Source organism: Cebus imitator, unplaced genomic scaffold (genome assembly GCF_001604975.1).
Source record: "Cebus imitator isolate Cc_AM_T3 unplaced genomic scaffold, Cebus_imitator-1.0 Scaffold478, whole genome shotgun sequence".
Taxonomy (NCBI): Eukaryota; Metazoa; Chordata; class Mammalia; order Primates; family Cebidae; genus Cebus; species Cebus imitator.
The window spans coordinates 751,402-765,196 of NW_016107793.1; the positions used below are offsets into that span (position 1 = coordinate 751,402).

General features: G+C 51.8%; 1 protein-coding gene across 3 annotated transcripts in view; it reads right to left on the reverse strand.

The window, feature by feature from the left end:
• HK3 (hexokinase 3) overlaps positions 1-13,343 on the reverse strand; it is a 20,781-nt gene extending 7,438 nt beyond the window's left edge. The window contains exons 1-11 of one of the 3 annotated variants that reach the window (XM_017512821.2): positions 11,279-13,342; positions 11,115-11,198; positions 7,657-7,778; positions 3,321-3,483; positions 2,970-3,124; positions 2,756-2,875; positions 2,568-2,663; positions 1,616-1,715; positions 1,352-1,535; positions 680-835; positions 303-536 (exon numbers count right to left, since the gene is read on the reverse strand). In XM_017512821.2, coding sequence (XP_017368310.1) covers positions 303-536; positions 680-835; positions 1,352-1,535; positions 1,616-1,715; positions 2,568-2,663; positions 2,756-2,875; positions 2,970-3,124; positions 3,321-3,483; positions 7,657-7,778; positions 11,115-11,198; positions 11,279-11,285 — 1,421 coding nt within the window. In that variant the 5' untranslated portion in view covers positions 11,286-13,342. Of the gene's footprint in view, positions 1-302; positions 537-679; positions 836-1,351; positions 1,536-1,615; positions 1,716-2,567; positions 2,664-2,755; positions 2,876-2,969; positions 3,125-3,320; positions 3,484-7,656; positions 7,779-11,114; positions 11,199-11,278 lie in introns of all 3 variants that reach the window. The other 2 variants (XM_017512820.2, XM_017512822.2) reach the window with 2 other exon arrangements.
• Between the last annotated feature and the right edge of the window lie 452 nt (positions 13,344-13,795).

Genomic DNA, 13,795 nt, shown 5'->3' on the forward strand with positions numbered 1-13,795 from the left:
TTTTAGTAGAGACGGGGTTTCACCATGTTGACCAGGATGGTCTCGATCTCTTGATCTCGTGATCCACCCGCCTCGGCCTCCCAAAGTGCTGGGATTACAGGCTTGAGCCACCGCGCCCGGCCAGGAAGCATCTTTTCTCTCCTTGAACGTCTTCTGGCCTCCCATAGCTCAGCCTGGCCCTCTCTCTCCCTGAGTGCCCTTCATGTCCACTGGCTTGCACACGTGATCCCAGAGTGCCCTCTGGGTGTGTATCACACACGTGTTCATGCCACCTGCTCATATGGACCATGTTTCCACAATACCTGGGGTGCCGCTCACACACTCGGCCTCCAGTGGCCACAGCGACCTGGAGTGTTTGTTGCTCACGGCTGTGCTGGAGGCGGGAGAGAACAGCGGCCAGGGCGGCAGCACAGAGCTGGGCAGCCCGCGTGCACACAGCCGCACACACGCGCTGCACGAGCTCAACATCTGAAGCCTCAGGGCTCAGGCCCAAGTCCTGCAGGATAGCGTGGACACGGGCTGCCCCAGCAGAGGGGCTGGAGAGAACAGAGAACTGGTTTGGGGCTCAGCCCAGAAGCTCTCCATCCCACTAAAGCCCCATGGCTACCTTGGGGACAGAGAATCCTCCCCTTCCCCCAAGCCAAGAATACTCCACTAAGGCGCTGGCTCCCCTACTCACTCCTCCATCTCAGCCACGTGCTCCAGGAGGACGCTGCCTTGGCTCAGCAGGGCAGGGGAGGGGCAGCCACGGAAGAGGACCCCACGTCGGGTCAGGTGAGCCAGCACCAGCCGCACCAGCTCACCAAGGTACAGGCCCCCAATCATCTTCTCAAACCTGCAGGTGGGAAGGGCGGCTGGACAGAGTCTTTTCTAAGGCCTCAGTCTACCTGGCTCTACCTCCAAGAGTTCCCAAAGGAGGATTATTTTCTTGGAAGCCCCCAAACTAGAGGCTCCAGAAGCAACAAATGGTCTCCCAGAGGACAGATGGGTGTATGCCCGGACGCCACTGCCCCCTCTGACGTAGGTTACATTCAGAAGCCTCCTGGAGAGGAAGCAGGACCCAAAGGAAGGCAGAGAGCACTTTGCTCAGCCACCTCCAACCCTCGACCCCCAATCTGTCAGGGCAGGCCAAAGTCAGGAATGGGGAGGGCCAAGGGTTGACAATTCTGGGTTCTAGAATTTTGTGCCCTTCCTTCTTTGCATCTGGCCAGGGCCCCCAGGTTGCTCCCTGGAGACCCTCAGGATGACAGGGAGGGGCCTAAGGGCCTGAGAACAGAGACAGAAGGGGTTGGGAGCAGAGCAGTCATAGACAGGGCCTGGAACCAAAGGTCAGGGCCCCCTGCCAGGCCACCTCTGAGCACCAGGATTCAGGGACTCATGGTCCAGGGTGTGGTCGAAGGCGGTCAGCACTGGCCCCAGTGCCCTATCATCGCTGAAGGAGCCCCACTCGACGCTGACGCAGACGCGGCCCCGGTCTTCATCCAGCACTGCCACGTCCCGCGCCTCCTCCATGTAACACACGTTGGTGCCCGTGTCTGGCAGGGACAACCCTGTCAGGGCCTGCCCGACAGGCAGCGTACCCTCCACCCATCATCACAAATGGTCTGTGGCTCACCTACGACAAGCCCAACCTCACACGGCCTGGCCCCCAGCTCACAGCCCATCATGGTGCCCACTGTGTCATTCACCACAGCAACCACGTTGATGTTGTAAGCCTGGATGATGGAGAGGACAGAGGTCAAGGCTGGCCTGAGTGGCCAGAACAGAGAGCCCGGGGGATGGGCAGGGCTGGGGCCCTGGCTCTGAAGGAGACACACAGAGTCCATGAAATACATGTCTGCATGCCCCACACACTTATGCCACAGATGCTCTGGGCTCCCACCTTTTCCTTCAACCCCACACTCAGTCTCTCTGTAACCCCCACCTCGGGCCCCAGGTCACAGTGATGTCCACCTCAGCAGCTCCCAGGACCAGGATGAGTTTCCTGAGGCTGAGCGCCTCCTTGAAGGCTGTGCCTTGCCAGCCTCACCGTCATCCTGCCTGGCTCCCCGAGCCCATTCCTCCCAGCACTGGCTTCTCACCACAGGGGCTTAGTCCAGACGGATCAGCCTTTCTCCAGCACTCAGACTTCTGAGTGTGGCCTTCTCTGAGACTAGATCTTCCGCCCCAGTCCCAGCCTAAATACCAGGCAAACTCCTCCTTCAAGTCCCTGATCAAACAGCCGGCGCTTCCTCCTTAGTGCTCCCAGAGCTGTCCGTGCACACCTCCTCCAAACGGACAATCTTTTATTAGAATGCTTCCCCCTCTAGACTGTGAAAACCTTGAGGAGAAGGTCAGTCTATTCATGTTTGTTTGCCAAGGGTCCTGAGCATTTATTTGACCTTTCTTAGCCTCAGTGTTTTTTAACCTATACAATGGGAATGGTAGCGTCATGTACCTGAGGTTAAACTGGATGAAGGATGTGAAGAGGAAAGGAAACCAGCTTTCCCAGAAGCCCAGACCCAACACATGTGTGCCAGGCCCAGGCCAACATGGGCAGCCCTCCTGTTATCCCTCCCTCCACTCACCCCCTGCCTCTGAATGGCATCTCTCAGCAGCTGGACCACATCCTGGCCTTCCACACCACTGCACCTAAAACCTTTGGTCCAGGAAATGAGGGTGCTCTGGAGGTAGAGAAGCTGGGTTACTCCGCTGATGGCTTTCATGGGGCTACAGCCACCCTCCATCCATGGTCCCCATGCCCACTCCACCTCACCCTGTCCAAGCCTGTCTGGTGACAAGGGAAAGAGAAGCTGAAGCCAAGCTGCAGACCTTGTTTGCTCACAGGCTGAGCATCCAGGAACTCAGACAAGCAGCGGGCAGCAAAGTCAAATAGCTGTAAGACAGGTGAGGGGCTCAGCCTTGCCCATCTGAGCCCCAGCCACCCTGCCAGGCCCCCAGACCCCAGAGGCTGGGCAGTGAGTGCTTACCTGCTGGCCAGCACCTAGCATCACGTCTTGGGGGATCACAAACTCCTGGCTCCTGGGCTCCACCCTATGCCCCTCAATGCCAGTTAGAGTCACCCACAAAACACGCAGTGAAGCCCCTGTGGCCCCCAACTCCAGCACCACGAAGTCTCCTTGCTCTGGAGGGCAAACAGGTCACAGAAAGGTATGCAGCTGGCAAGACCAGAGCCCTCTGCTCACTCCCCAAATTCCTAAAGCCTGCAAAGTCTGGTCAAGGGGCCACAGAGGTGGGGAACAGGGATAAGGAACATTTCCCTCCCTTAGATCAGTACCCTCTTCCAGGCCTGGCCACGCATCTCAGTCTGTGCTACCCACCAGTGCCATGTGGGGTGGACCCCACATATGTAGGCAGCATCCGGACCGCAGGTACAGGGCTGGCCTGTCCCCTCAGTGCCTGCTCCATGGAACCCAAGAGGCTGGCTTGGATCTGCTGCAGCTGTGCCACTGTCACCTTGAACTGCTGCAGGCAGTCCTGCACCTGGGGAGAAACAGGCCAACATCTGGGAGGAGCGCTGCTGGGCTGGCCAGACTCCCCAGCTCCAACCAAGGCAGAGGCCTGCCCTGCCCAGCCCACTCCTTGGCTCTTCATACACCCTGGCTCTCTTGCCAACAGCCTGCATCCAGCTCTGGCATCTTCAGAAGGCTCTGTCCTGGAAAGAAAACCCACCTTCTTCCTCCTGCCCCATAACCTTACGGCTCCTTCTCAACTCCCTACATCCTCTACCCTCCATCCGCCCACTTTCTTTGAATTCAGGGTTTGGCAAGATCTTCTTCTTGCCGTACCACGAATGATTGCTCTCTGGCTCCCCAGGACCCACAGCAAGAGTCTCTCAGTGAGTTGTTGAGTGAACAAGAGAATAAACAAATGCACAAACAAACCTCAAGTGTTTCCCTCTCCTAACCCACTCTCAGACTCTGCAAAAGCCCAGCTCAGGAGCATTTGGAGACCACACTGCAGAGGATGGTCCTTTCTTCAGTCGGTCATCCTTCCTGAAATATTGCTCAGGCCCACACTCAGCTCCATTCTAAGCACCGTACACACTTAACCAACGAAGTCCTGCTCAGATTCCAGGGTGAAAGACAGAAATTAAGCACAGGAGCATACAGTTTGGTTCCAGTAGTGATGGTGACGATTAAAGGGGGGGAATAGGTAGGAAATTAGAGAGTGACCAGGGTAGAAAGAGGTATTTTTAGACTCAAGGAGGGTTTCTCTGACGAGGTGACCTAAATGTAGAAAGGGAACAAGCCATTTGAAGATCCAGGGGAAGAGCAAGGGGATGGATTTGGGGAAGACAGATCTGGGAGTGGATCAGAGTCTGAAGGGGCAGGAGAGAAGGCAGGGAAGACAGAGGCCAGGACACTCCAGGCTCTCACTCCACCAGAAGCCCAGTAGCTTAATAGCCCCAGGGACCTCACTCCTGTGTGCCAAAACCTCCCCTAGACGACCCTCTCGCCCATCCTTCAAAGCCCCAACAGCCTCCCTGGATTAATTAGAGGGTCACAGCCCAGCAACTCCATCCTCCTCAGGCTCAGACTTTCCAAAGCCCCCACCTCCTATCACACAGGAGTTCCATTTCAATGACTTACTGCCCCCAACTGGACCTTTATCTGTGAAATAACCACTCAGGCACCTGGATCATGAGGCCCCTCCAGGGAGGAGCGGCTGGGAGGAGAGTCTGCCAGTTGAAGGAGATAAGGACAACTCAGTCCCAACTCCTGCTTTAGGAAAAGAATGGGAAACAGATCCCTAAGGAGGCAAATAATCCTAACTGGGGTGCCAGATGTCCAGTTACATGTTTACCTTACAGCACACACTTCCAGCAGCCATGCATGCTAGGAGTGCCCATGCCCACTCTACCTCACCCTGAGACTATCTGGTGACAAGGGGAAGCCAAGCTGAAGCCAAGCTTCAGACGTTTGCTCACAGCCTGCACATCCAGGAACTCAGGCAATGGGCAGCAAAGTCAAAGAGCTGCAGGACAGGCGGAGTCTGAGCCTTGCCCCTCTGAGCGCCAGCCACCCACATGTTAGAAACGTGGAGATGGAGGCTCAGAGAGGGCAGGTTGTCTGCCTGGCCAAGCAGCTCTGAAGAGGTAGGGGAGAATTTGAACCCAGATCTGTCTGACTGCAGAGATGTTTCCACATCAATGTGAAGCTTTATACAAACTAGCAAGTTCCCTTGAAAAGAACCCAAGGCTGATGAAAGTTGCTGGAAAGAAACCCCAGACGATCTAGCTTGAGAAAACTTACACCTGAACCCTCGCACTCCCGTTTTCTGGCTCTGCGGTCCCAGGAAAGTCATACCTCTCTCTGAGCCTCAGTCACCTCTTTGTGGAAAACTGAGAAAATAACAGTACTTGGAAGTCCCCCAATGCCAGGGACTATGTCTTGCTCAAGGCTATATCTCAGGGCCACGAGGAGCACTAGCTGGAAGCAGGATTTGTTGATTGGATGGTTGTGGTGGCATAAGAATTAAAGGCTATAATGAATGTGAAAGTGCAAAGTGCCGCTAGGATGGAAGGGGCGTTTTAGTATTGCTTAATGAAAACAGTAGAGTCATGGACAAGTCAATGGTTTGGGTAAATTGTTTTTCTTCCTTTTCCTCTTGGACACATTGAGATATTCAGGAGGAGAGACTAGGAGACAGCAGAACTGCGGGAAAGACAGAAGGGCCTCCCTGGCAGATCCTGGTGAGGCACACACAAGCCAGGAGAAGCTATTGAAGCCACTCCCGACATCCCAGGAGGAGCTGGGAGAGACCTCAGCCAGGAGAGCAAGGAGAAGGTCATTAGAGAGCGTGTGAAGTCCAATGTGGTTTCAACACTGGCTCTTGTCACCAACTTGCTGGCCTAGGCCCATCACCTCACCTCTCTGAGCAAGTGACCCCTCTATCTAGCAGGAACAATAGTACCCACTTCTCAGAGATGCCATGAGGACTGAGAAGACAGCAACCCTGAAATGGAGGAACAGTGTTACAAGTAGGAGGTGCTCAGTGGAACACGGGTTCCCTTTCCTCAGTGCACGAAGCACAACCAGCCTGAGGAGCCTGACTCCATACCCTCTCTGATGACAAAGAGGAACCTGGGGGAAGGAGTTGGGAAGGGCCTCTGAGATAGGGCTGGGAACCAACCACACATGGTTAACTAACGTTTTCTCAACCTAAGGCTGTGGTAAGGGGAGAACAGGGTAAGGCCTGTGGTGCCGAGGGGGGAGCCCGGGACCGAGGGAAATTTGGTGTCCCTGTGAAGTCTCCCAAAGCCAAAGGGAATTCTTTCAACTGCAGGTATATGTGATGGACCCAGCAGGGCAGATGTGAGCCCGCACAGGAGTGTCCTCAGGGAGGGACAAGAAGTGAGGGAGGAGATGGCGGCAGGCCCTAGGGCAAGTACTCGCCGGGCAGGCACTATGGTGCAGTCACTGCTCACTTCTGAGGCTCAGCTGTGGCTGTCGGTTGGACATAGGAGAACTGTCTGCAGCAGGGTCTAGGGTACAGGTTGGACAAGGGAGAAGTGGGAGCATGAAATGCAGCAAGGGGTAATGCAGCCACAATCTGGGCAACAAGCCTAGTCAAGTGGATGACAGAACATGACAGAAAACTAAAGAAACTGCAGAGAATGAGTCAAAAATACTTCAGTCAGCACCTCCTCTATGCAAGTTCTTTTTTTTTTGTTTTTTCAAAATGGAGTTTTGCTCTTGTTGCCCAGGCTGGAGTGCAGTGGCACAATCTCAGCTCACTACAACCTCTGCCTCTTGGATTCAAGCTATTCTACTGCCTCAGCCTCCCGAATAGCTGAGATTACAGGTGCCTGCCACCACGTCTGGCTAATTTTTGTATTTTTAGTAGATACGGGGTTTCACCATGTTGGCCAGGCTGGTCTTAAACTCCTGACCTCAGGTGATGCATCTGCCTTGGTCTCCCAAAGTGCTGGTATTACAGGCATGAGCCACTGCACCCAGCCACATGAAAGTCCTTTAGCTCCATTAGTCTTCGTGGGTGGGGAGTGTTAGACTTCATTTTCCTCCATTTTACTGATTAGGAAACAGATACTAAGAGACATGAAATGGATTACACAAGGGTTTCCTGCAAAAGGGCGTGGTATGTGACAGCTTCTAAATCTTGGTCAAGATGACAGAGAAAGGAGAAACTCGCATCTGAGCAAGCCTGAGGCATGAGTTTGGCACTAAAATCATCTGTGTGCCTGACTGTAGTGGCTACATTGAGGAAGACATGCAGGAGGAACTGAAGTGGGAAAGAAACGGTCTCAAAAACACAGGTTTTGACCAGATAACCCTGGGAAGGTCCACTCTAGACTGTGTCAACCCACTTGGGGCAGGAGCAGCACCTGTGTGTCAAGGTGGCAAAAATGATATGTTTGGAGCTGAAACACCTCAGCTCAAGCTCCTCTCATGTCTTAAACTCAAGTCATATCACTTCTTTCTGCCACTTTTCATCACTATTAGTAACATGATCATCTCAACCTTGCAGTTGTTTGGAGCCTGAAAGGAGATTGTTACCACCTCAGCTATGAAAAGCTTTGTAAAGTGGAAAGGGGCTGCATGGGCGAGAGCCCAGGGCCCCATGGCAGCTTCAGTCACGCTGCTCTTGACAGCCTTGAACAAGCATGAAACAGGGACCCAGTGCTGAACTTACCAGCTCTGAGCTGTCTGAGGGCCGGGGCAAGCCCTCCTCAGGGCAACTCAGGGCTTCTTCCCCCTGCTGCAACCCTTCAGACCCAATGGAGTCCATGAACTTCCACAGTGGAGGCTGGCCACCTATGGGAGAAAAGGGACAACCTGGGTCAACCACTTACTCTATAGGTCCTAGGAGTCTGTAACCCAGACCAATTTCCTTTCTTCTGAAGGGGACCAGGGAGGAAATTGGGGGCAGAATTCAGAACCTCCAACCATCAAAGATCCTGTAGCAGTCAACCAGAAGGCCCTTGTTTTTCAGAAGCACGCATAACAAAAGAGCACCGGAAAGGCTGATTTCAGTCCAAATGCCATTCATTAATTCTCTCAATTCATTCACATTCACTAGTTCCTGATGCCTGCTATGCTGGATGTTGCGATACAGACAAAGCAGACCTAGGCCCTGCCCTCAGGGACCTCATAGTCTCATCAACAATCACAGTATGATTAGCACAGGCAGTGGGAGAGATGGCCACGGGCAATAGATGGACATGCTGCTGTGGTTGGGCAGTCAGGGACATGCTAGCGGCTTGGAACAAAGAAAGAACCAAAGATCTGACAGAGAAGCAGGGAGGCTGGATAGGGACAGCCATTATCCCAGGCTAAGGCACATGAATTTTCATCCTGAAGGCAACAGGGGTCATGGACAGGGGTGGGTATTCCACTAGTGACATGACCTTGAGCAGGTCATTTATGACTTCTTTGAATTTCAGCTTCCATCTGTAAAACAGGCAGAAATAATATCTACTCTCACAAGGTTGTTGTGAGCACTAAATAGAGTAACACCTGGGGAAGTGCTTTATGAAATGTGATGTACAACATAAACATCAAGTGGGCGTTGATGGCGCAGTGGTGCAGAGCAGAAAGAGGCTGGTGCTCAGAGGTGGGGACCCGGCTCTTCACAAGGCAGCTGGACCACAACTCTCAACCTCGAGGTTTAATCTTCATCTGCGAAATGGAACCAACATATATCAAAGGGCTTTGTGGTGCATATGAGATAATGAAAGCAAAATAACTTGGCGGGGCACCGTGGCTCATGCTTGTAATGCCAGTACTTTGGGAGGCCGAGACGGGTGGATCACCTGAGGTCAGGAGTTCAAGACCAGCCTGGCCAACATGACAAAACCCCATCTCTACTAAAAATATAAAAATTAGTCAGGTGTGGTGGTGGGCGCCTGTAATCCTAGCTCCTTAGGAGGCTGAGACAAGAGATTCACTTGAACCCAGGAGGCAGAGGTTGCAGTGAGTAGAGATAGGGAGCCACTACACTCCAGCCTGGGTGACAGAGCAAGACTCCATCTCAAAAAAAAAAAAAAAAACTTGCTTAGATGTGCATTCAGATTTACGTAGCTGAATCTGAACCAAAACCCTATGAGTCTCAATTTCCTCTTCTAACATGCAAGCTAAGTTCTTGTGAGGATTGAAGGAGTTAATGGTCCTTTGCATACTGTAAAGAACTGTAGAAATGTCAGCTATTTTGCTCATCTGAGCAGGAGGTGGTATTGCTGTTCAGTAGTCCCAAGTGAGCCCTCCATGATTCAGGTGCTCTTTAGGGGTGGAGGAAAAGGGAAACACAGTGGAGGGCCCAATATGGAAAGAGACATCTGTCCACGGAATCACTTCATCTCTCTTCCTTCCCACAGCAAAACTGCTGGAAATATAGTACCTTCCCACCCCAGCAATCCCCTCCTCGCCTTCTCCCATTACTCTCACTAATTTGCCCTCCACTAGACTCCTAACTCCCTAATCCAGAGCCTTTTCCTCAGTCCCCACCTTTACTGCCCTCTCTCAGACATGCAAATCCACTAGTCATTCTCTTTGCTGCAAAACTCCCCCTGTCCTTAGCTTTCACAGCCAGTCTCTCCTAGGTCTCCTTCCTGAGTCTCTCATAGTCTTCATCAGTAACTTATCTTCCTTTAGACAATGGGGTTCCCAAGTTTCTGGTCATGCCCTCCCTCTGCATTCCCTTTATCTCACCCTTTCCCAAGCTTTCATTAACAGCTACGTTAGGGCTCCCCAATCTACCTTTGGCTTGAGCCAAATCCTAAATCCCAATGGTCTGTTAGACATCACTAACTGGATGGTGGAGAAATTCCTCCTCAAATTCAACAAAGCCACATTCATTTTTCCATCAGTTTTCCCCCACAAAGCTCTTCTGTTCTCCACCTTGACTGGAGGCATCGCAGTGTGCTCACACACGGCCATTCAGGTTGCCTGTGCACATCCTGACCCTCAACTCCTCTATGCAATTGGATCTCAGGCTGAGAGTTCTCCTTTGCGTCCCCTCCTCCCCATTCCCACAGCCACTGAACCAGATCATCGGCCTGATTATTACAACAGCTTCCTGATACCTCTGCTTCTAGTTTCTTCACCTCTGCACTCATGGCCAGTACAGAGTCTGGCATATGTGCTAACGTACCTTTCTAAAACCGGAAGCAAGGGGAGTGGGGAGTTTTCTCTTATTTAATAAAACAACAAATCAGCTTCTGATAAATCATCCCCAAACCACGCATACCTATGCTCTTTCCAAATCCATCAGACAGGGATGTGAAATGCTTGTTCTATGCTACGGGTCTATTTCAAGGATAAAATGAAGTAACTGGGGCAATTACCTTTGTTAAGAAAGAAGGGCTACACACGTGGCCTTCTCCTTTCAAGGCCTAGGTAGCTCATTCATTCATTCACTCACTCATTCATTCCCTCATCCATTGGATATTTATTCAGCATTTTTACATGACAGAATCTGTGAAGTAACCCCCAAGTAGCCTTAATATGTATATGGTAGGTACATGTATTCAGCTCTGTCTCTTCCAACTGGGATTCCTTGTGGGGAGGGATGTGTCTCCTTCACTGCAGTATCCCCAGAGCCCAGCCTAGGGTCTGCACATGTTTGACTAAGGGACTCTTGGCTTTCCTTAGCTCAATGGGCTACCTGAAGTGAGTTTTCCTTCTGAAAAGTACCCCAAGGACCTCTGCTGATGTTGGGAGCTGCCATTAAGAACCAGCTGGCAAGCTGGATGCGGTGGCTCACACCTGTAATCCCAGCACTTTGGGAGGCTGAGGCGGGCAGATTATTTGAGCCAGGAATTTGAGACTAGCCTGGGCAACATGGCAAAAACCCATCTTTACAAAAATAAAAAAATTAGCTGGGTGTGGTGGTGTACGCCTGTAGTCTCAGCTACTGGGAGACTGAGACAGGAGGATCACTTGAGCCCAGGAGGTTGAGGCTACAGTGAGCCCTGACTGTGCCACTGCACTCCAGTCTGGGTGACAGAAAGAGACTTCGTCTCAAAAACAAATTAAGGGAACCAGCTGGCTTAATCTTTCCAGTGTCCATTTCCCCTAGTGTGAGCCAAACAGGAGGGATGAGGACAAGACAGCTTTGGAAGGAGCAGGCAGTAATTAGACAGAGGCGCTTACCTGGAACACACAGAAGCTGGTCACTCTCCTCAGGTCTGAGCTCGTCTGGCAATGTGAGGCACCCCAATGTACCCAAAAGTGACACTGTGCCAAAAAGTGACACTCAGGGATGACCCGAGTTATAATATCCTCAAACCCCACCCTTTTCCTCCACCACCACTTACCAAACATCAGTTAATTCAGGAAGCTGTACTTCCTTCCAAGCCTGCCCTAAGAGTAGCCCAGGCTAGGCAAGGCTGTGGTGAAAACTTGCAAGATGACCACAGCAAAGTTGAGCCTTGGTCTGAGTCTAAGATTGTGGGACATTATCTCTACAATGCTGAGGGCTCTGTTTATTTTGTAAATGAGTTTTGAGGTGGTGGCTCACCCCTGGAAGGAGCTGGAGGCACCTAGCCCAGGAAAGTTATGGTAAGTACTTCTGAGCAAGAGGCAATGTGGGAGCACAACAGAAAGTGGCTGACTCTGCCCAAGAGTGGGCAGGGCTAGCTGAGGAAGCTGAGCCTTGAAGAAAGAACAGCAGTATGATGATAGAAGTGGTCCTTGACAAAGTGGAGAGCACATACAAAACCATGAATCACACACACACAGGTGCCTTCATGGAATGAGGTGCAGCTCCAGGCACCTGAAGAGGATACATGAAGGTGGGGATACATGGTGGGAGAGGTGACAGATGAGGAGGTGACAGACTGTGGAGTCTAGCCTTTAGTCTGTAGGCCAAGCAAGGAGAATAGTTTCACATGGCAGGTCTTCTCTACTGAAGAAGGGGAATCTTAGGCTGTTGTGGAGCTATTGGCCAATAAGCTCTTTTTCTGCAGAAATTTCTCCTCAAAGGCACAGAACCTTGGAGCACCAATGCAGGATACTAGACAGCCTGCAACAATCTTTGTTGAAGGCAAATTGGTGGATACACACTCTAAAGCTTCAGGCTGCCTCATCAGCAGTAACCTTATCATTATCCACAGATAGTACGAGGCCTCCACATCAGGATGGAGACCAGGGACAGTAGCTCCTCCATCAGTTGTGGCATGGTGAGGCCTGGAAACATGCCAAACGTCAGTCCTGCTGTGCTGTTTACGGGGTACCAACCAGGCATATAGTCTGTGAAAGATAGGGAAGTGGGGGATGGGGCGGCAGAGGGTAGAATGCCTGTCACCCACAACATAGCATCCTGCCTAGCCTGGGATCCCAGTCCCTCTCAACTTTGTTCAGCTGGGAGAGGAGAATTTGGAGCTGAATATGAAAGGCCCAGCTGTGATTCATGCTGACAGCCTGCAATTTCTTGAGCCAGGGTGAGGATATGCCCCCAACAAGCATTGTCAGGGCTCTTCATCTGTGTTTCTGGAAGGTCTGTATCCAGACCCCAGGAGCAGGGGTCCTGGTCCCCTAGTCATAATGCCAAGGAAAGTCTGGGTCAAGGTCAGTGGAGGGAGGACGGCTGAGCTTGAGTTCTGTGAGCAGCTGGGACAGCCTGGCTGTAGCAGAGGCACTGCAGCTGCCAGTGGTTCTCTTCAGAAACCAGATGGCCCCTGACCAACAAAAGGAAGGACAAGTCCTGACAAGGTTCCCTCATAGCCCCTTAGTGCCAATCTCCAACTATACAGATAGAGCTAAGGAATGAGGATAGGCAGTTCACTGGGGGAGAGGTGGGCACAACCAGAGCACTGCCGACGGGCTGGGAGGTCAGGCCTTCCCTCTGAGCTTGCTCACAGGCTTGCTTCTCACCACCCACAGTCCCCAGCCAGGCACACAGATCCTCAATACGCTCCCCCACGATTTGCTCCACACCCTTTATACTGTGGATGTGCCTTGCAGCTCTCCTACACACATCAAGCTACTTCTAACTATCGTGTCTTTGTGATGACGTGTCTAGAATGGCCCTTGCTTTGTCCTCTCCCACCTTTTCACCTAAATTTTCCTCATCCCTTAAATTATAGTCAATGGGGAGCCCTTCCTGAAAAGCTTCTCCTGGCCGACCCCATTTGAGTGTGGTCTGCTTATTGATTCTGTATTATCTTGGATGTTCTTGTATCACTGCATTTATATCTGTTTATTAAAGGCATCTGCTTATGTGTCCATCTTCCCCATTGTACTGTGGGTTCCCAGAGAATGTTTCTTATTCACCTGTACAGCCTCAGAGCACAGTTCTATATTTGGTAAAGAACAAATCTCAATTAATTTTTGTTAAATTAAAGAGCCTTCCCACAACTTCAACAGTCCAGGGCTGGCCGGGTGCGGTGGCTCAATCCTGTAATCCCAGCACTCTGGGAGGCCGAGGCAGGTGGATCACTTGAGGTCAGGAGTTCAAGACCAGCCTGGGCAACATGGTGAAACCCAATCTCTTCTAAAAATACAAAAGTTAGCTGGGCGTGGTGGTGTGCACCTGTAATCCCAGCTACTTGGGATGCTGAGGCAGGAGAATCGCTTGAATCGGGGAAGCAGGGGTGGCAGTGAGCCGAGATCACGCCACTGCACTCCAGCCTGGGTGACAAGAGGAAGCCTCACAAAAAAAAAAAGTCCATGGCTTTTGAAACAGAGAGGAAATAAGTACTATCTTCCTGGTGCATATGGTTTCAGCAGTCTTTCACTCGTCCATCTTTCCACTGACAACTACCAACCCTCTCATCCACTCACTACCTGCCTTCCCCTCCCCAAATTCCCATCTGCTAACTTTAGGCCACAGC